General features: G+C 43.8%; 1 protein-coding gene across 1 annotated transcript; it reads left to right on the top strand.

Annotated features, from left to right (window-relative positions):
• Positions 1 to 107: 107 nt before the first annotated feature.
• Positions 108 to 14,574, top strand: HGD (homogentisate 1,2-dioxygenase; the record flags this gene model as incomplete). Its single annotated transcript, XM_080919515.1, has 5 exons — positions 108 to 122; positions 6,936 to 7,007; positions 7,949 to 8,037; positions 11,570 to 11,675; positions 14,509 to 14,574. The coding sequence occupies 5 exons, from the start codon at positions 108 to 110 to the stop codon at positions 14,572 to 14,574; spliced, it is 348 nt and encodes a 115-aa protein (XP_080775641.1).
• Between the last annotated feature and the right edge of the window lie 8,228 nt (positions 14,575 to 22,802).

The following is a 22,802-nucleotide window of genomic DNA, read 5'->3' as shown; positions in this document are numbered from 1 at the left end:
AGGGAACTGGTAAGATCAACAACATCCAGAGAGTAGTTTTAAAGAGACACAGGAACAGTGGTACCTCATAAGCTCCTTGGCCTGGGTTTCCTTCCAGCAGAAGGGAAATGGCAGAGTTAAAGGTAAGAAACCATCTGGCTGGATTTGGATTAAGATAGGAGAGGATACATGGGGGCTGGGGGTGGGGAGGTCACTTAACTTGGATGGTATATCAAGCCCCAATACCAGAAAAAGAGAGAACAGAAAAGTAAGAGAGGATGAAAGAGCTGGAGTGAAGAGATGTCTAGCAGGTTTATTGGCCTTCTTCAGCAAGAATGTATGGTGTTTCCTGGTGTCAGCGTTGAAAAGATTTGTGGGTTGAGGCTATAGATATGACTTTAGTAGTTAAAAGTACTCTCTGCTCTTTCAGAGGACCTGAATTTAATTCCCAGAACCCATTCAGCAGTTCACACTCTAGTTCCAGGGGCTCTGATGCCCTTTTCTTGCCTTGTTACTTTTATAGGCTCATGTGCATGTGCTCGCGCGCGCACAAGTGCGCGCGCGCACACACACACACACACACATGAAGGGGCTCAGCCTCAACCCCCAGTTCAGATACTGCAGCACAATGTTAGTAGATGTGACTGAGCTTTGATAAGCAGGAGGTGACAAAAAGCAGTAGCACCCTTTCCTTTGTTGACTCCTAATATTGATATATGGGTCTGAAGACCTGTTGAGAACTCACCTTCTAAATGGATGAATGCATTTCTCCCGTGTCTCCTTGCCCATTGCTCTCTGTCATCCTCTTGGCTGCACCTTCCTGCAGTGCTTCATGCCAGCAGTTCAATGTTCTTCATCTACTTAGCCATTTGGTATTTCAGACTCAACTTTGGACAGTACTTTTTATTTAGCGTGCCATTGAGAAGAATTAGTAGGTCTTGTGCTACATGTGCTAGGTGCTTTAACGGTGCATTAGCGTTCAAAACCTACAGGGTAGGTGCCAACTTTTTTTTTTCTATTTTAAACCAGTAAGGAAAGCAAGGTTCATAGAGACAAAGGGACTCATCCAAGGCCCCTATTGGTAAATAGTGGAGACTGTAGTAGAAGTCAAGAATTTGAATTGCAGGCCCCCAAAAGAGGGTCAGTGGCACCTGCTAGCTGGGGCCTTTGGGCCAGGGAAAAGAAGTATGTTCCCAGTGTCTAAAACCCTTCCTAGTGGGCTCAATGCATATGATGAGCACTAGAACACCCTGGCACGCTGGCTCAAGCTGAGTAGGACAGGCTCCCTAGACCTCTTCCTGGAATGCAGGGATTGAACATGGCCAGGAAGCCTTTCAGTTAAATCTAGGATGGTAAATCCAGCGGGCCCCTGATTGACAGACTCCGTAGAAAGGAGATTTTCTCCTTTTGTCTTCACACCAGATTTAACGTTAGCTGTCACTCAGTGTTAGTTTGTGACACAGCAGTTAACAGTTCTTGGGAAGGGAGAAGCTTCTCAAGAGAAGCTGTTCCTGGGTAAAGTGACAAGGGCTCAGACCAGAGGAAATACCCTGTGTAAAGATGCAAAATACACTGAGAGATCTGTGAAGCCCAGGAACATAGCATTTCAGCTAAATTGGAGCTGCTGCAGGAACGGAGGCGCCCAAGAGGGGACCAATTCCGCAGATCAGAATCATGGGGGGAGTGGGTATAGATGATGGGAACCATGAGGCCAAGTGGAGAAAGGAGAATTCATAAGAGCTTTGTTTTCTGATGGAAATCCTATGAGGAAGTTCATCAAGGGAAGAAACATCCTTAGCATTTATAAATAAATCATATCTTAAATCCTGTCCTGCTGCAATTTTAAAGCAACTTATTATGCAAACGCCACCACATGCAAATGGCACACTGGCCTTTGTTCTGAGTTTCAAAGGCTTGCCCAGCCTGCTGTCTAATCTCTATAAGGAAAGGTTATCTCAGAGGTCTAAAATCTAGACACAGAGAGGCAGATTAAAGCAGACCCATCCCAATCGATCAACATAAAATGTAATTTAAAATGTTTCTCCCACTTCTTTCATCATTTCAATGACTCTGTCAACCCAAAACCTCTAGTGAAATCACGTTTACAAAAAAAAAAAAAAAAAAAAAAAAAAAAAAAAAAAATCACAGCTAGAGAAAGAAAAGTCAAAAGCTGAAACAATTGCATGATATTTTAGATGGATGCGCCATTCTGGACTATGTCACTTCTGTTCGACCATTCCTCAAACACAGAGCTAGTTTTCCATGTGAACTTTGGGCCCCACCAGCAGACACTTGACTCACTAGGTTGGGTCTGAAATGATTCTTACTGTAAGAGGACCCACAGACCTCTAGTTTCCTGTTGGCCTGTATCAAATTGCCATAAACTTGCTGGGTTAAAACAGTCCTCCTGCACTTTTGGAGAATGACTATATGAAATCAATCCCACCTCAACCTGGGTGAGCTTGTCTGGGGGGCTCTGAAGATTTCTCTGCCTTCAGTTTCTACAGTCCATTCCTTGGCGCACAGCCCCTCCTTTATCTTCAAAGTGTATTACTCAGATTTCTGTAGATTACCTTCTGCCTCTGTCCTAATAAAACATGTGAGATTGCATTTAGAGAACACCCAAATCATCCGGGATCTTGCCATCCCCAAAGCTGCTTACATATTCCTCTCTGCAAAGGGAATATGTCTGCTCACACTTCCAAGTTCATTCCAAGTTATATTGGAACAACTGGAAAACTACCTCAGGCCTTGGGTGAGGCAGCCAGGGGTTAGGGAGAGCTTCCTTAGTCTCCTTCCCAACAAATGCAGACCAGAGAAGACAGAGTAACAAGGTGACAGAGACCAGAGTTAAGAACTGGCTGCCTCTAGTCAGGTTCAAAACTGCCATTTGACCCCATGACCTGAGGTTCTATCGAAAAATGTCTGTTCTACCTCCTCGGGCCAACCCAGGAAAGACAGACTTAGCTTGACAGGATACTTTCTAAACTTCAAAGTAAAAGGCTGTTCTGCACAGCCTCACACTCGGGGAAGGTATTTGAGGTGGGACAGCTAACTACATCTTTGACCATAAATTTATGCTTTGGGATAGGAAGGATTAGGTACTTGTTTTTACTATCACTAATTTACCTCTTAGCTTCAGGACCAGTTTAAGTTTAGCTTAGTTTCCTTTACCTAACAGTTGTGAGCCCCATGTCCCTTCTCTGGTCCTTTTGTCTCATTTTTGTTTTTAGTCTCTTCCAGACAAGGTATTGTTGGGTAGCACGGGGTGGCCTTGAGCTCATCATGTAGAGAAGGATGACCGTGACCTCTTCTTGAACCTCCCAAGTACAGAGATCACAGGCTGAGCCATACCCTTGGCTCCTGGTTCTTTGTTAACTAAGCACTTCGAGGACTATTTGCCAGGAAGTTGGGGTTTCAAGGTTCGAAGGCCGTTTAAATATGTCTATTCAAAAACCTTGCCTTTTAGTTTCAAGCACTAAAAAATAGGACACAGTGATCATTCCAGACCATTACTCAGCCTGCAACAGCAACCTGTAAATTTCCTATCCTCTCTCTCTCTCTCTCTCTCTCTCTCTCTCTCTCTCTCTCTCTCTCTCTCTCTCTCTCTCTCTCTCTCTCTCTCTCTCTCTCTCTCTCTCTCTCTCCCTCCCTCCCTCCATTACTCCCTCCCTCCCTCCCCCAAGCCTGGGGACCAGGTGAGAATCGAAAAGCTGTGTGCCGCTGAGCTGCTGAAGAAGTGAATGTACCCGAGTCACGTGGGCCCCTGAAATGTTTTCTTTCATTTAACAAGTATGCATATGATTCTCTTGGAAAGAAAGAAGAACGTATTTTTATATAGCATCAAATTATTCAGGAATCTGAGCTGAAGGAAACAAACACACTCGCTTAATGTCAGGTTTGTCTTTCTTTCTCCCCCGCCCCCCCCCCCCCACCTCGAGGAAGGTGCATCTTTACATAAGCCCAGAGGCAGATGGAGTGATGCGCTTGGGCTTTCACAGCTGATAAACGCAGAAACCCTGTCCTTGGGCTGCAAAGCACAGCTCTCTCCACTGCAAAGCCTCCGGTGGCGAAGAGCCTCATCTAAAGGCTCTAACAACCGCCTCTCTAATTTTGCTCCCGGTAGGGAGACCAACCAGCTAATGGTGACTCAGCAGCTTCCTCCTGCTTCTGGAGCTAGTGCACTTCCATGGGGGGTGGGGGGTTCAAAATTGCTCCGTCCCACCCTCCCTCCCTTTCCCCTTCTTTCCCTCGGAGCTCTGGGTGGCTGCCTTCCCAAGCGACAGCTGTTCTTTCTGTCTTCTTTCCCTTTTTCCTTAGAGCACAGCCTTAATGAAATGCTTCGCAATCACTTACTCTAGGTCTTCCTCCTTTCGAACGCGCCCCTAACCTCTGTTCTGAGGCCAGCGGTTACAAAGAGCAGGGAAGGTTAATCAGTAAAATCCATCCCTGCCTGCCAGAAAGCTCTCAGCTCTCAAACCTCCCTTCCTCCCTGCAGTTAGGAACAAAGCCGCGGCCCAACAAAGAGAGAGGGCTCTGTCATCCTCCGCGACTTCTGTAGCACAGGCTGATCTACAATTCTGTTCACAGAACAGAAGATAATTTGAGGTCATTACTGATTCTCAGCAGCTCGAATTCGGTCCTGTTGCTGGTGAGCATGAGGCTCATTTAGAGAGAAGAAAATTGTACTCAGTGGAGGTTTGGGGTAGTGAGTGGATGGTCTCTGCCATTACCCCAAAGCTATAATTCCAAATGCAGGCAGCTTGGAACAAATCTCATTATAATAGCAGTTGGTTGGGGGAGGGGGGATTCTGATAAATTGTCAGAGAGATTAAAAAAAAAAAAAAAACCCGTGGGGGTGAGAGGTAAGGCTCTCTCACAAATGCATATGAGGACTCGGATTCAACCCCCAGCAACGCCTTCCCCCACCCTCCAAAAGCCGTGTCTGATGGCAAATGAATAATTTCCCTCCCATTGCTTTCTAGGTCATAACATTCTTTCCAAATATAGATGCTGCTGGCCCGATCATCGCTCACACATCTTACATCTAGCTCACTCTTCCCTGCGCTGCCAAGAGCTTTGGAGGGCCTACCCTCCACCCACACCCGTCCTTCTTATATCTCTTAAGGAACTGTGCTCATATGGTGGCATTTCACTCACCCAGTAAGGCTGCGCTCTCCTTATCCTAGGCTAAAACCAACTCCTGTTCAAGTTAAAGCAAAGGGAGGTCGAGTCCCACCCACCATGGTAATCATGCGCTCCGAGGACTCCTCCTGGGTGAGAAACTCCAAAGGGTGCTCACTGAATAGCTTCCATGGGCCGAGACACAGGGTGCATCAAGGTACCTAAAACTGGCATAGACCTAACCTCCCGGAAACAGGGAAGGACGCAGAAGAGAGACAGTGACAGACAACAGTCACGTGACAGTCAGGAGAACTAAGCCTTGAAGGAACGGGTCACAATGGATGAGCAGTAACTGGGTCAAGGTGCTATGGAACCGGATGTTCAGCCTCAAATCGCCCAAAGGATCATGAGTGTGATTTCCGGAGGGGGAATTAAGATGTTCAAGGAGGTTAATGAGATCCTGATGCATCTAAAGCTTGGGGCAACTGAAGTATGGAGCCACAACGACTCTAACGGTTTGTGGACCAACCCATAAATGTCAGCTGGGTGCTCATTTTCCAAGAAACAGGGTTGACGTCATTCAAACCAGCAGTTACGTGGTCCCTAGTTCAGCGGTCTGTGGACCATTAACCTGATAACCAAGACGTTTGCCAATTACCATCAATAAAGCAGTCTTTACCATGGGAGTTTTAAATTTTTCAGGGGATCCCTGTAAGTTACCTTGATGAGAAACCTAATTTCCCCCTCTGTGTTATAAACCTAAGAGATGGCAACCATAGTAGGCTCCATTGCATTGTTCTAAAAAAGATTCTAGGCTGAAACATCTGAAAGGGTTTGTCCTAACCCTTCTTGTTATGTATCCACACAGATGCAAACATATACACAAACACCATTCTCTCTCTCTCTCTCTCTCTCTCTCTCTCTCTCTCTCTCTCTCTCTCTCTCTCTCTCACACACACACACACACACACACACACAACCCAGATGATGTTGGCTCCTGTGGAAGGAGTTTTCTAACAAATATGTTCCTGTTCCTTTAAATCCCCACACACAGCTCCTTCCAGTTTGGGATTTTATTTTCCTGTTTGTTTCTTTGTTTTAGGGAGTGCAGAGGGAAAGGAGTTGTAATGCACAGCCAGGAAGTTACTTCTGATTTGGAGTCAAAATGATGCCCAAGCCATCTCCCTCCCAGGAATTTCCAAATAGAACCAAAATTAAAGAACTTATTCTTGAAATGGGATCATTAAAAGCAAACTTATAAAACTAGACAAGAACAGTTAAGGGTAGAAAAGTCTGTGAAATACCCAGCATTCCTCTGGCTTAACTGCAAATATTTAAAATGCACACAATACATATTTATTTCCTAAACGGTTTGCCAGCCAAGACATAGCAGATAAGACATACAGAGAACATCATACACAAATTCATGCCTTGGTGGCTATTCTTGCCTTTATAGCATGCCAATGCTATTTTTAAAAAAATGTTCTTTAAATCCCATAAAGGGCTGGGGATATGGCCGAGCAGGTGGATCACTTGCAGCTCAAGTGTAAAGACCAGAGTTTGGATCTTCAGAAAGCATCAGCTTGGAAGAGGTAGAATCAGCAGCAGGTCCTGGAGCAAACTGACTAACCAGCCTAGGTGAGAGCCTCCAGTTCAGAAGCTGGAGAGCAATTAAGGAAGAGCCTCAACATCACTGTGGTCCTCCACGTACACCACATCTTCAGCCTCACATGTGTAAACACGTATTCATGAGCACAAGGGTGCACACGCACCTACAGAAATAAATAATTACAGCTCAGTAACAATGAAATTTGTGTCTCTGTCACCTGTAGTACATTTCTGGGTTTGGGAACGAGTGTGCTTCAGAAGACCCTAGATGTCCAGGCTCCCTGCCAAAAGGACAGGTAAGAATGGGCGGAACATTTGGTGTGCTCCACACTGTAGACCTAGAAGGCTCGCCTATAGGCCCAATAACTCCACCCAACACCTCTCTTCAAATTTAGCGGGTTAAATGTTCCATGTCCAAGATCATTAGGACAATGGAGTTATAGAATAATAGCAATAAAAATATTAAAACTGGATTGGCATTGGCAATTAGCCACAGCAAGGGACCCAACCCAGATTAGTGAGATTAACAAGTCTTCCAGGGTATACCCCAAAGTCTAGGATTCTTTTATTTTTTTTCTGGGCGCTCTAAGGGATATGATAAGAAAACACGTTTCTTGAGAAATATATGCACAGTTGTAGTAGTAAAAACTACAGTAGACAGGTTTAGTTTCGGAACTTTTGGGTGGTTATTTCCTGGTATGAACAGTACTTAGACTGGGCAAAGAAGAGTACACCAGTAATCCCAGCACTCGAGAGGTAGAAACAGGGGGATCTCAAATTCGAGAGCAGGCTGAGCTACACTAAGATCTGTCTCAAAACAAAATAAAAGAAATGTTCATGACATAGTGTGTCCTTTTTAAGAGAAAAATTCCTGGTTACTAGAGACCTTTATGTCTCATAGGATCCTCTTTTTTTTTTTTCTTTTTTTTCTTTTTTTTCTTTTTTTTTTTCTAAGAACAGAAAGAATTATACAGATATTAATATTGAGTTTCTTTGGTTGGTGAGGTAATGGGCCATCATATACATTATAAATTTTCCACAACAAGCCTGTATCACTCCTCTAATTGGGGAGAAGTCCCAAAGGTATTCTAACTATACATGGGCTGGGAATAGTAATGTGTAGTGGCCCAGAACCTCCTCTATTAAGGCCAAGATCTCCCCCGACGGTACTGGTTGATGGGAAGATAGGATGCTTTAGGCATTGGAATGATGCCATGTGTTGCCTCCTTTGTTTCAGAATAATCCTCAGGTCTGCCCCTACAATCTCTATGCCGAGCAGCTCTCCGGATCGGCCTTCACTTGTCCACGGAACACCAATAAGAGAAGGTATATGACAAGATCAGTTACAACTTACAGTCTGTGGGATCTGCACCCCAGCCAGTCTCCCCAAGTTCCTCCTTGTGAGCTACATTCTGAGTCACATCAGGGGCATCCGGGCTTGTTCCCAGTGAGTGATTGGCAGAGAAAAGCTAGGGAACAGCTGTACCAGGGCAAACTGCATACACACCCAGTTCCATTACAAAGTTTCCCAAGAACACCCCAGGAAATGTTTCCCACAGTCTGACTTCCCTCTAAGGATTGTATAGTTACAAATTATAGTCAGAGAAGATTCAGACACTTTTCCTGGCTGACTAGAAGCATTATGTTCTTCGCATGAAAGCCGATAATCCAAGCTGAAGGCTTGAAAGGTCATGTAGTATGGCCCCTTGTGGTTTGAATTAATAAGGATTTTCCTCTTTGGAAGCCAGCCTTTCCTGGAAACCAGCACAGTCCTCAGCACAGTGCGGCATGTCCTATGCTTGCTCTAATCCTACAAACTACCTCAGTGAACTTGCTCTTTAATCAGCTTTCCGTGGAGCAGGTTGGATGCAGATGCTGAAGACCCAGGAGGCAGTTAAGTGTTGTGATTTGAATTAATCACATCTAATTGTAGGGGTTTCAGGTCAGGTATGTATAAAGAATGATGTTCTGGCTTGGGAGAGTTGAAGAAGAGTTGGAGTGGGTCTTACGCTGCCTACATAGGAGGAGTGAGTGGGTTTCTCTCCGCCTGGGTCTTCCTGAGAAGCAGAAGTAAGCACAACTGGGCAAAGACTCAGAGGTGCCAAGCCTTCACAATGAGCTGGCTCCCCTCTGCAGGCAGCAGCCCCCCTACAATTAAGCCCTTGCTGCTCCTTCTGCATTTGTGTGGGATTGAACTTGGCATCTACTTTCAGATCCCCTTCATTTGTCAAGGGAATCCTAAGACACAATGTAGGTGAAGGAATGGGGGAAGAGATACAATCTCTTATATTTGTCAAAAATCAAGAATTAAGCTGGTTGTCGAGGCCAATCCCTTTAATCCCAGTACTTGGGAGAATGAAGAATCCGAGGCCATCCTGGACTAGGCACCCTGTCTCAAATTACCAAACCAATCAAGCAAACCAGACACAAAACAAAATCAGAACAGGTAATCAGAGGTTGCTTCTTCTGTTATTGAATCTCTTCCTCTAGACAAGATAAGGTAACCTACCAACCATGCCCATCTATTCTAATTTATGACAGCCTGGCCTCCGTGGCTGTGTTCTTGACTCCATGGTCCATCTTCACACAGACCACCTGGGCTCTGGAGTCTGCTGCCTGCCTCCATTGTTCAGCAGTGTCTTCAGCCAGCAGGAGCCTAGCTCTGTTCCAGGAGACTGAAAAGGAGCCCTTGGCATTTCATTAAGGAGCTGGCAACATTCCCTGAATCAGAATTAAATCTCTGTCCAGGGCAATGTAGTATAGCCTGGGGAGCTTTATAAAGTCAGTTGAAAAATAAGGGATACTAGGCATGGCTCACCCATCTGCTTAGAACTCCCTAAAGGTATGAAGAAGAGTTTTCCAAAACCACTCAAACCTCTAGCAGGAAAGTATGCCCTATCCCATTTAGGGCCCGGTCAGCCGGAAGTTCTCAACTAGTCACTACTCACTGCCCCAAAGCTCTTGGAATACTTAAACTATTAGAGGTGCTGCCTATCTCTTGAGACCGCAGATGTAGAAATGTTTAAATTGTGGTTAAAAACCCAGACGATTAAGAGAGAGCAATTCAATAATTGTCCAGTGACTGCCTACTATGTGCTAGGTGTCTTAGGTAGGTGAACTTGCAGTCCTCTCAAACCTAAGAGACAAAGATGAAGAGAAATGGTCTGAGAAAATTGAATGATGCAGCCAATGCTAAGACATACTTATGTCCTCAGCCCACAGATCCTTGGGAGTTTAAGGGCTTAGTGAATCCAGCGTCTGAAGTCATTGCATCAAGAGCTGGAGGACTGAGATGAGAATGGAACAATTCTAGCCTATTTATGGCTTAGATACTCCGTATCTAGCAAACATCACTCGAGTTCCGATTGGAGCCTGTTGAGTGCAACAGGTCTTCCATTATCACAGAAGGGTCCTTATCCCTCCTCACCCTGTCAGCCCCTGGGAAGACTTAGTGGCACACAGTGTTCCTCTCATCTCCAAGAGTCCCTCCGTAGTCTCTTCTTCACTTCCTTGAGGCAGATTTGAGACCTTTGGCTGGGGCCTTGATGTACACAGACAGCAAAACTTAACACAGAAAAAAAAAAGCCGATGTAAACTATAAATGTACTACATTAGAGCACGGCCATATACTTTTTAAATGCATGGTAGAGAACTGAAAATTCTCACAAGTAATGCCAAAAAGACCAAATAAAACCCAACCGAAACCAATATGCGACTCTATAAGTAATTTATAGACCAATTACAGATGACTAATAAATAAGCAAAACTTATCCAACCTTACTCAAAATAAAGGACGTATGTAAAAATCAGATTCTGTTTTTTCACTTTTAAGACTAAAGTAATTGGAGCTTGAGAGATGGCTTAGTGGGCAAAAGAATTTGCAATGCAAGCATGAGGGCCTGAGTTCAAATCCCCATCCCCTACCCAAAAAGCCACTATGGCTGCATGTATCTGTGGAGCACGGAGACAGGACTGCCAGAGCTTTCAGGCTGCCAGCCTACCTCTAGGTGCAGCGAGAGACCCTGTCTCAAGGGCACAAGAAGGAGAGCAAGAAATACAGCAGGAAAGCAATGTCCTTCTCTGGCCTCCAAGTGCACACAGACATGTGCACCTGTGCCCACAGACATGTGCACCTGTGCCCACAGACATGTGCACCTGTGCCCACAGACATGTGCACTTGTGCACACAGACATGCCCATGCATCACACATATACACCACACTCATGCAGAAAATTAAAAACAAATGAATTTCTAAAAAGTAAAATTATAATACTGCCCTTGATCGGGGCAGATAGGAGATTCGTTCCCACCTCCATCACTGATGGGAAAAGACAGCAACAGTTTGCCAGTTTTGCTTATATGTATATTGGAGATGTCCGAGGAAATGCATGAGAGAAGAACCGATCACCTCCAGGAGGGTCTGAGCTTATGGAATTACTTCCCCATTGTCATAAATCACTTTGTCATTTTATACAAAGGCAGTCCTGGTACTCCCTCAGGCTATCTACAATGTGCTGTCCTGATATGGGAAGCAAGACTCGGCATCTTCTGACGCTCTTCTGTGGATCTCCATATTCCTCATGGTGCTTCCTCTTCCCTTCCCATGTTAGGACAGGCAAGCCTTCAATTGTTGGCAGTATGCAAATAGAGCCTCAACCTCAAGATGAGCGTCATGGAAGGATCGAGGAGACTAGTGACAGCCAAGAGACTGTTACTGAGAAGCGCTATGTGGCTGCCTCTCATACACAACTTCACAGATGGTTGTTGAGTGACTTCTTGATGGCACCTCCAGAGCCACTCTGTGTCCCTAAGACCATTACTTAAAGCTGTGTCTTTCTGTTTTTCTTCTTCTCCCTAGCTGGCTGTACAGGATTCTCCCTTCAGTTTCCCACAAGCCCTTTGAGTCCATCGACCAAGGCCACATCACTCACAACTGGGATGAAGTTGGCCCTGATCCTAACCAGGTAACCTGCCCCACTAAACTGAAACACCCAATATGTGCAAAGCCTTCAACAGAAGTACTTAGACTGGGGACAAAGTTATTGACAACTTAGAATGCTTTTTAAAGTAAGTGCTGAAATATGTCTGTGACTCATATTTGCATAGGGATCCTGAAATGCATTGATTGACTCTGACTCTCTCTCTCTCTCTCTCTCTCTCTCTCTCTCTCTCTCTCTCTCTCTCTGTGTGTGTGTGTGTGTGTGTGTAGAACAAGGAAAGCAAAGCATATCCTTTTTTTGTTTGCTTTGTTTTGTTTAATTCCATGTAGATAGGCAGGGATCTGGTTCAGACTTAGGTCAAACTACTTGTATGCACATAGGTCTTTATTGTCAACCTCCACTTATCACAGAATATAGAAAACACCTTTAATTCTGACATCCTTAAAGACTTCTGATGTCTGGTATAGGAATGACAGAATTGTCTGTCTGGTGACAGACCTCTGTCATATTCCCTGCTTCCTCGGGTATGTGGGTCTGCATTCCTTCTCCACTGCTAGTTCGAACTCCTGTCATTCTCTGTTGAGTTTTACTGCATCTCTGAACGTTGCTACTTCCTTACCGTTCTTCTGTCTAGTGGCCCTGCCCACCGCCCCACTAGGGACATCCTTTTTTTATTTTTCCCGGGAAGTTTCCTCTGATGATCTTTATTATTTAAACTTTTTGTTTTGTAGCACTGATACTAGACTATAATGGACTGGACTCTTTAAAGGAAGACAGGAGTGTTTCCTTTGTCCCTGGGTTTAGGTACAGGCCTCTGCTCCCAGCTGTGATATCCTGTAGAGAAAAAAGCAGGCCTGGGTTTGCATCCCAGCCCCACTACTTTCCAGCTGCCCTTGAGCCATGATGCCTCACTTATAAAACTTGATAACAGTGGCCTGGCCTTGCTAGGAAGGGTTCAGGAGAGTGGGAGTGAACGCGTTTGGAAGGTGCCTGGCAGGTAGTGGGAAAAACCGTGACCGTAATACACCATTCTGACCCAGTCGCTTACAAGCTGTGGCAGTCATTCCAAGGACTGTCTACCCCTCTGATCCACTTTTCTCTGGTGTCCAAGGAAACCTCTTGTTTCTGCTTTTTGATCCATGATATTTTATCGAGTCCTGAAAACATCTGCAAATGTACTTCCTATAAAGGGTTAGGGTTTTTCAGAAGGCAAAAGACAGGACATTTTAGTCATTTTGTTACCTGCCTCGCTCCATATGGTAACAGGGCTAAGCACGGCTTGAAGGCTACCCTCTGTCCGCCAAGGACAGAAATGGAAGCATTCGGAGTGGTCAAAGTGTATCTGAAAATATTATCTACTTTCATCACTTTTACATAGGGATTTTTCCCCCCCGCCATAATTGACTCTTAACCTTATGTGACTTTCTTTTTCCTGGTACCGAGGATTAAAACTAGGATTCCACGTGTGCTAGGCAGGGGCTCTAACACTAAGCTATCTTCCCAGCCCCCTTCTTAATTTTTATTTCGAGACAGGCTCACTAAGTTGCCTAGGGTGGCCTCGAACGTACTGCATAGCCTGGGCATATCTTGGACTTGGGAACTTCCCGCATTAGCCTGCTATGTAGCTAGACCGGGAGCCTGTGCCACAAGCCAGGCTTTTTGTGAAGTAGTCTAGCAAATGCCCTCCTCTCTCTAACACAAACCCTGAAGATTCAGGCCCCACATAAATTAGGACTTTTGGTTTGTCCCTTCCTCATCCTTAAGTAAGAAAGACTCTTGTGACGCTCTCTCTCTCTCTCTCTCTCTCTCTCTCTCTCTCTCTCTCTCTCTCTCTCTCTCTCTCTCTCTCTCTTGTGAGCCCGCGCCCTCGTGTACACTCATACACACACACACACACACACACACACACACACACACACACACACACACACACACACCTCCCTTACCTCAGTCATGCTTTCCCTTTGTCTCTAACATTTGAGAATTAACACGGCAGAACATCTCATCTTTCCACTTATCTGACGAGGACCCGTAAAACCCGTGCTCGTTCTCTGAGATCTTGTTTGACCTCTAAATGGGTGACGTGGTCAAATTGAAAGCAAGAGCCAGCAAGAGACCAAGCAAAGTCAGGAGAAAGGGAAGAGTGTTAATTAGTATTGGTGTGGAGGGAGGAGTCTTGGCAGGTGGTTACTTAACAACCAATAGGTTGCTTAGAAATAGCCTTCACAAGTTACCGGGAGCGGAAGCGTGATGAGAAACTTCATTGCAGACAGATTCGAGCACGCAGATAAAATTCTTTTTGTTTTTAAATAAAAAAAAAAAAGATTGGATATTCTCTGTATTTACATTTCAGATGTTAGATAAAACTCTTCCCGAATAACCTCAGGGTGCTACGCTCCAGACAGGTTGTTCTTCCGTTTCTCCACAGTTAACCTTTCCTTGGATGACCCTGGGACGCATTGCTTGGGCAAGATGGTTTCCCAGTCAGTAAGGGCAATTCCGCCCCTCCCACGGAGAAGAAAAAGCAGGGTTAGGTCTGACCTTGATTCTGAGACCATCGCTCGATCTCAGCCTGTGCAAGCGTCACTTTGGGGGTTTCTCTTCCTGAGCCCTAGAGTTAAATTTCAGAATCTCTACTTCTCTCCTCGAGTTGCCGGTCTGCTTAGCAACAGGGCTCTATTTTCTCCAGGAAAACAGGAAGCATAGCGCCTATGGGTTTTATAAATGCCAACGGGATGCTTTATTATGTGCCAGCGTAGGAGGATTGAGAGGGCATTTGGCCCACAGAGTTTTCCAATCCTTTATTCAGGTGGCACAGGAAATCCTCAATTATATTTCTGACGGCTTTCTCTAATAGAGCCAAATCTCCTATCACACAGAGGAACAGAGCGGCAATGAAATGACCAAATATGAAAAGCATTAAGCACAAATGAAATTATCCCTGAAAATCTCTTTAATTGCCTATAAAGGATAGAATATATGGTCCTGTGTAGGCTACCCACAAGACGAAATTCCTCTGTAAACTAAATTGAGAACCACTGAGCCAGGCTAAATGAAGGCGTGCAGGGCAGGTGTTCTGGGAAGACTGGAACACAGTGTCTGTGACGATCATAGTCACATAACTTGTGGTAGACAGGGTGGGCTGGGTCCTCGAATGTGCTCATTACACAACAGCAGCTTCATCATCCAAAAGCCAGTGCACTGTCATGGTCTGGTCTGTAGTTGTGTGGGCATCAGTGGGGCCATTATTTCTTTCATCTGACTTTATTAGGCGCAGAGTAGGTTTAAGGAAAAGATATAGCACAACTCTTCTGCAAGTATGAGGTATAAGGTACTTGGGAACTGACTCTGACTACCTGTTGTTTCCATGACAACGGTGCTGCACTTTGCTTGGCATGATTACATCCCTTCTTACGGTTATTTTGAAGTATGGGTCACATGTCATAGGATCTGTGAAACCGCAACTGTAGAGACCAACAGATCTCTGCCATAAAATGTTTACTGATCCATAACAGGTGCTGGCCGTAAAAACAAGAGAAGAGGTTCTGGGACAAGTTCCACAATCACCCGCAGCCGGCATAGGAGCGCTGAGGATCTTCCTTAACAAACATAGAATGCACTTCACTGGCCATAGAAGGGGAGGGGTCAAATATGACAGCGAATGAGAAAGTCTGGAGACAGGACAGACCATAAGGAGAGTTGTGGTCATGTTTGGATTGATTGAGGTTATTGATATGTAAAATGGGGTTTGGTGATCCTAGTTATCACTGTGATTGGATTTAAGTCATGGTTTTTATTGGTTACTTTATTGGTTCTGAATTAAATTCTGTTAACTTCTATCTCTTACCACTTTGGCCTCTGTTATTAAAATGGGGACATATCAGAATTTTAAAATTAACCTTATGTCAATAGAATTCTTCTAGTTTGATCCTCTCTCTCGTCCTACCTCCTCTTCTCCTTCTCTGCCTCTCTGTCTCTTCTGTCTCTCTGTCTCTCTTTGTCTCTCTGTCTCTGTCTGTCTGTCTGTCTGTCTGTCTGTCTCTCTCTCTCTCTCTCTCTCTCTCTCTCTCTGTGTGTGTGTGTGTGTGTGTGTGTGTGTGTGTGTGTGTTTCTCTCAGGATGGCTTAAAACTCACTATCCTACAGCCCCTGCCTCTCAAATGCTAAGCATATAGGCAGGTGCTGCCACACTTGGCTTTGTCTTCCCTTACAAGTATTTAAATTCTAAAACCTCAACTGATGTAGGAATTAATAAAATAGAAAGTGGATGCCTCTCATCCTAGGCGAGTATCACGTGGATTCCAGCTGCATATGCTAAGTCACTATTTCATAACTAGTTAGCATACATTTTTACAAAGAAGTTCCTGGCAGTATGTTTAAAAGTTTGAGACAATGGCAAGAAACCAGAACTTCTGTGTTGGAACTTGAGGGTCACTTCCTAGTAGACCCCCAACTCACTGGCTCCTCCCTTTCCCATGTTTTCCATTATAATGCCACATTGTGGCTTTCCTTTCTCTTTGCTTTTTTGAGGCAGGGTCTCTCTGTGTAGCCCTGACTATCTTGGAACTCACTCTGTAGACCAGGCTGCCTCTACCTCCTGAGTGCTGGGATTAAAGGCGTGCATCCATCACACCTGGTTCCACATTGTGTTGTTTCTTTTTCTTCTTGAACTTGTTACCTTGTCCGTGCTTTGCATTCCTTGAACACTTTGTATATGGCAGTGAGAGACCGAACAACCTCTAGTGTCTTCTCTGCTCACACACTGGGAGAGATGTGCCACAAAGCTGCACAGTGCCCTTGCGACACCAGAGTCATAGAAATAGCAGCTAACCATCATCTTGACCTGTGTCACCTGCCATCTGCTTCCCTTGCCTGATATACACTCTGGCTATTCTTGTACATATCTAGCCTTTTGTCTTCATTTACTCCTTGACAAGTTAATATCTCTTTCCAATTTTACGCTTCATTAATTAACCACAGCATTCTGCATTCATCACTTCCCCTTCATAACCTTTTCCAAATATGCACTCCAGGCTCCCTTGAAGGAAGTCTGGGAAAATTATATTTAGGTTTCTATCTGACAGCCCTTGCTGGCTGAAACCTCTATGATATGTGTGTCTTTACCTGTCAAAGCCCAAATTTAATGCTTCAGTAGCTTCACCAACTTCCCACATTAAAGACTTTGAACTTTGAAGATTCAAGAGGTGTTTAATACTGCCTCTAATCTAACCCCAGTCTAACAGAGAGCATCATGGGACAGGCAGTGATGACAATCATCCTTGTTACTTCACGGAAGACTGGGGACTATCCCACCGCAGTCTTTGCCTTCTTTAGTTTATATTTGATCCTGCATCTCAGGATTAATGGGCCCTCTTAGGTGTTCTTAAATTCAGCCATTGGATGTTAGTTCAGTCCATTGATATCTCATATAAAAGCATGCCTAACTTTGTTTATCGTGTCTTTTCCCTTAAATGTAAAATCTCTGAATTTCATGAGCAGATCTAAATCCAATTCAAGATTACAGATTCCAACTCACGTTCTGAGTCAACAGTCCCTTTTAGAAGTCGGTCTTTCGGTATTTGTTTCTCTTATTACAATCCCTAACTTTTAGCTGTTGGACAGTAAGATGCTTGACACAATTAAAACTTGGGCTAGGGGAATTACCACTTGGTTTTCAACTAGTATGATTTGGTCCATGTGGGAGTTATTTCCAAATTAATTAAATGTCATATCACAGAATTCCTTCTGTCCCAGAACATGCAAATTATCAGAAATGCTGCCAAACAGTAAATCCTCCCAGAACCTTTGCTGTCGAACTTGTCCAACTCGCTAGATCTTGCCATAGAGACAGTCTCTTTCTCCAAGAACACCTTAGGCCTTCCTCCTTCTTTTACCCAACTCTTTCTTTATAATCAGGTACCATTGTCTCCCCATCATCCCCCTACTCTTCTTCCTCCTTATCTTCTTCCTCCTCCTCTTCTTTGCAGAACGAACCGGAGTCTCACTCATTCTAAATGTGTACCATATCTCCAGTTCTGACAGACATTTTAAGAAAATAATTCATCCCCCACATCCAATTTATCCCCTATTAATGCCTTCATCCTGTGTAAGAAGGCTTGCCCAACTATAGTTTACCCTTCTACTCAGGAGGCTGAGAAACCATGATTGTGAGTTTGAGTTCATTCTGAGCTATATAATGAGAACTTGACCAAAAAAAGAAAAGAAAAGAAAAGAAATATCCCCTCCCCCTCCATTTTCCCCATTTGTCCTTGAGTTGAAGACTGGTTGATTATATTTGCCCAGTCTGGGCTGGGACAATCCTCTGCCTCAGCTTCTTAAGAAGATAGGACTGTATCCCCATGTTAGGCCTTATCCCCACGAATAGCACTCTTTTATTCAAAACTTTCATGAAAGCATCGATGCAGAATCAACCACATGCAATGTTTTGGCTTATTGCCTTTCATGTTATTCCTTATACATATGCATGAAAAGGTAATTCCTGAGTTCTATGCAACCAGGTACCCAAAATAGTTGAAAAATGTGTCAGTCCTTACCTGATTCTCCTGAAAACATTAATGAATATCTAATACATGTCCTGAAGCATCACTCCGTAGAACCCTCCTTCCTCAGTTTTACCCAGCATCTAACCCTTTCTGAGCGGAGATCTTTTCTTCTCTCAGCTGCCCCTCATTTTTTTGCCTTATTTCCCTTAGTTCAGGGTTTAATGTGTCTACACTCTACCTTCTTCATCTAGAAAATGGCATTAGTCACATAGCTTCCCCCTCCTATGGTGAGACGAAGTTCAGGGATATCCAGTGAGGATATCCAAGGCAGGGTTACTCTCTGTGAAGTAGAGTGGAGCAGGGAAAGAAACTAAATATTCATAATTTTAAAACATCATTTGCTTATATCTACTGTATTTAGCTCATGGTATAATAGTTTCATATTTAGCTTTTTTAAAACTGTATTTTGTGCCCTTTCCCATATCTTGTACTTCTGTTGGTTTTTAAAAAATAAAATGTACCTAGTGTATGTGTGTGTGTATGTGTGTGTGTGGGGGGGGTGTCTTCCCAGCACTTCATAGGGTGAATGCTGATTTGCTTTTTGTGTTTCTTAAGCTTTGTCCTTCCCTGGGTACCATGGCATTACAGTGACTCAAACCTCACAAATCAATGCTCTCCAAGTCCTGAACTAGACTATTACCTCCTGACTGTGGCCATCTCCTGGAACTAGAATGTTCCTTTTTCCCCCGTCTTCCTTACCCACCTTTCACTTCTCTTTGTCTTCCCCTTCCTTTCTGCAGTAGTTTGCTGAGGGTGCCATACCCAAACCAAAACAGATCCTGTGGCATTCCTTTCTCAGAGCTCTGCTGTGCTTGCAGAGGCTCGCTTGCTCCTTGGTCCTCTCACCTCTGCTTTATGCCTGTTCTTGTAAGAGTTCAAATCATATTCGGTTACCAACCCCACCCGCTAAGAACCTCACTGTAATTTATGATTCTTGTCAAGATTCTACCCTAGATGGTCACAGTGGTACATGCGCACAATCCCAGCATTCAAGAGACAAAGGCAGGAGGCTGGCATTTTGAAGCCAGCCTTATGAGACAGTCTCATAAAAATCATAAATAAGTAAATGGCAGGCAAATACATAAATAAATGTTTCTAGCACTTTCTGGGGATAAGAATCTATGAATGAGAGAGGGCAATCCAGACCGTAATACTCTTCCTCATCCCTACTTTCCAAATATCAACTAGTGAATTGCCCTTTCACTGGATTCTCTTTGCCACACATACAAAAGGAATGAAAAAATGCCCAAGCCAGATGAACCGGAAGGAAGAATTCCTTGAACAGTGGAGGAATTTTCTAGCTTGTTTTTAAAGAATGGATCACACTTTAGGAAAACCTCTAGAAATTTCTTCTTAGACAATTTCTGGTTTTTGTCCTTTTTTCCCTTAACCTTTTAATGCAGTTCCTCATGTTGTAGTGACCGCCGCACCCCCCATAACATTTTTGTTGCTACTTCATAACTGTGACTTTGCTACTGTTATGAATCATAATGTAGATATTTTCCCACTTTGCTTCAGTTATGAATCACAATGTAGATATTTTCTCAAGATAAAGGTTCACCAATGGGGTCACAAGTGACAGGTTGAGAACCACTGCTCTATTTCCTGCTACGTCTGATGCTTAACACTTGGACCATCCTCAGTCCAGAAAAATGTGCTAAGTTGTTTTGCTTTGATATTTTATGCTTTTTTTTTTTTTTTTTTTTTGGTCTTCCTGGAATTTTCTCTTTTCTTATAAACATCAATTTATCAAAACCCAACGAATAATTTAAAGCTGGCCTTAAATATAAACACTGTTTTCCTCCGTTGACCTCTTGAGCATTTCTTAGGGTTGTCTGAGAGGATCTTCTGTCTCCAGCGTCTCTCTCTCTCTCTCTCTCTCTCTCTCTCTCTGGTCTGCAGCACCTAGCACCTAGCTATTTCCAAAAATTTGCAAATATTTGTTGAATGTATTCCCTGGTAGCTAAGATCTCACCATTCTATAAATAGACAGGATTGCATTTCCTTAAATGCACCCGTTGGCATTGGCCAGCACTGCAGTGCACAGTGCCTTGTGCGGCCCTTTGTGGACAGCTTGCTTGACCTTTGACCTTTTGTGCATCTCCACATTACCCTCCTTGGAAAGATATCGGCGCTGTCTGCAGACCAAGTGATGTCGCTGCTTGTATCTCTTGTTTCCATGCGTATGGATGTCAAATGGGCCTTGTGCCAGGATATATTCCTGAAGGAAGGCTTCTGTTCACACATCTCTTTTAAAGTATTCCCACTCTGTTTATTTTTCTAGTTGGGGGAATCGTCACACTTCGGGGTCTTCCGTAATGCGTTCCCCGAGTACAGAGAGAATCACCTCCAAACCTAGTCTAAAATCATGTTTGATAAATATTGTATAAGTGAATTAACTTCAGGGGATTGGGCGGGGATGGTGAGGAGGGTTAGTGTCCTAGGAGTCAGACTGAGACACGGTGTCCCAGCACCAGAAGAACAGAAAATAAGAGTCAACTTGAGGGCTGGAGAGATGGCTCAGTGGTTAAGAACACTGATCATTCTTCCAGAGGTCCTGATTTCAATTCCCAGCAACCACATGGTGGCTCAGAACCATCTGTAATGGGATCTGGTGCCCTCTTCTGGTGTGTCTGTAGACAGCTACAGTGTACTCACATAAATAAATCTTAAAAAAAATTCAACTTGAAAGACCATTAAACAGAAAAGACCCAGGTTTAAGACCAAGGAGAGAAAGAGAGCAAATCAAAGCAGGGGCTGATATGAAAGTACTAACTGTGTAAGTTAAGGAGTAAAATATGTGAGTGCCATTTTTAGTGGGGAAAACAGAACTGCTCTAAGGCATCCACGTTCTCATGGCTATAGAGGAAGCACATGGAGACGAGCACCCGCAGGATGGACATGAGAGTACAAAGGGTGCAATGGAGGGTGTAAATATAGTAAGTATGTACGCAAACACCACAGTGCACCCCATTTCTGTATGCTAACCTAACGGAAATAAAAGGAAAGGCAATAATTGTAAGCATTTCAGAGAGTTGTGAGAATTAAGTCACCCACTAACATTTATCAGGGGGGTTACTGTGTCCTCCAGTTTATTCAAGATGCTGAATATCTTATTTCATCTTCCCAGTGCTAAGAGTTGAGCCCAGGGCCTCATATAAACTATTCAAATGTAAGACTGTTGAGTAACTGTCAAGCCACTGAATCGATTTTCTATCACTGTAACAAAATAACAGAGCGAGGTAAATGATAAAGAATGAGGATTAATATGCAATCTAGGGGAATCAAAGCACGCTGACAGAATATGACAAGGTCCTTCTTGCTGCACCATAATGTGAAGGGTATCTGGGGAGACAGAGAGGCTTTGTGCGCCTGGATCTTTCTTCTTCTAATACCACCATGGAGCCCCCATTTGCATGACTTCATTTCCTCTTTATTATTTACCCAAAGCCCTACTCCATGTGAATCATGAGGATAATTTTTCTACACATATGAACTTTTAAGGTGCGCAGTTTTTAAGGTTTGGATAAGGATCATATGAAATGGCTTAGCTCCCCGAGAGGTTCTGATACACAATGGTGAACTTTAGTCAATGGGGCCTGAAGGTCAGTGGAGGGGGTCTAGTCTCGAATCCATCTTGAAATTCCACTTGTGGCAGAGGCCCAAATCCTGGTGCTTCTCAGTCTTACACTGGAACCTCCAACACTATAAGCCAAAATAAACCTTTTCTCTTTGTAAGTTACGTGACTTGGGGGTTTTGTTATCACAGTGGAAGGGTGACTAATACATCTAAACCAGAACTCTGGATAATAATATAAAATCCCCAGCCTTGCATTTAGGAGCAAAGTCATATTGGGAATCTAGGTTTCCTTCTAGTGTCTTGGATCCACTTCACCTGCAGCCTGCCACATTACTCTAAGGATTTCCAGTCAATCTATCTAAGCCTAATTCCTGCCCCATAAACTATAGCTCCCTTTCTCCTGAGATTACTAGGTTTGCTGAGGAGCTCTGTGAGTCACTCTTTAGTTTATCCACCTCCACTTCCCTCCTTGGTCTAAAAGTTAATGCTGATAATCCTGAACCTGCTCCAACCTGAGCTGCTGTTGGCACTGGCTTAAGCAGTGTGGTCACAGTTTTACCCACAAGTGACTTCAAATTCTTGGATGATGTTACCAACTTGTAACAATATGTTCACCTCTAGCCAGCGAGTGTGAAGAATATCCAGGTTACCCAGAGTAGCTGAGTTCATGTCAGATTTGGATGGTGTCAGCCACTGAAGGCATCTCCGTATTGAAAGAGATCTTCACAGCAGCCAGCCAAACTTGGGTCTTCTAACTTTAGACATATTGAGGTTTCTTCTTTCTGTTTTCTTTTCATCTCTGGGCATGAATTTCAAATCTCTTTCATTAAATGTTAACAGGGATTCTCTGTCTCCTTCCTTTGGAAATGTTAAAGAATTTTTAATTTAAATGTTGAACATCCTTAGAAACACTTTTCAAACTCATCTACCTTCTCACTTTCAGTGAATAAAAGTTTATTCTCCAATAGATTTTGCAAAAATAAAAAGCAATTGGTTTACACTTTGGAAA

Source organism: Micromys minutus, assembly GCF_963924665.1.
Source record: "Micromys minutus genome assembly, chromosome: 7".
Taxonomy (NCBI): Eukaryota; Metazoa; Chordata; class Mammalia; order Rodentia; family Muridae; genus Micromys; species Micromys minutus.
Note: the sequence above shows the minus strand (reverse complement) of the source record. Positions and strands in the feature narration are given on the sequence as shown.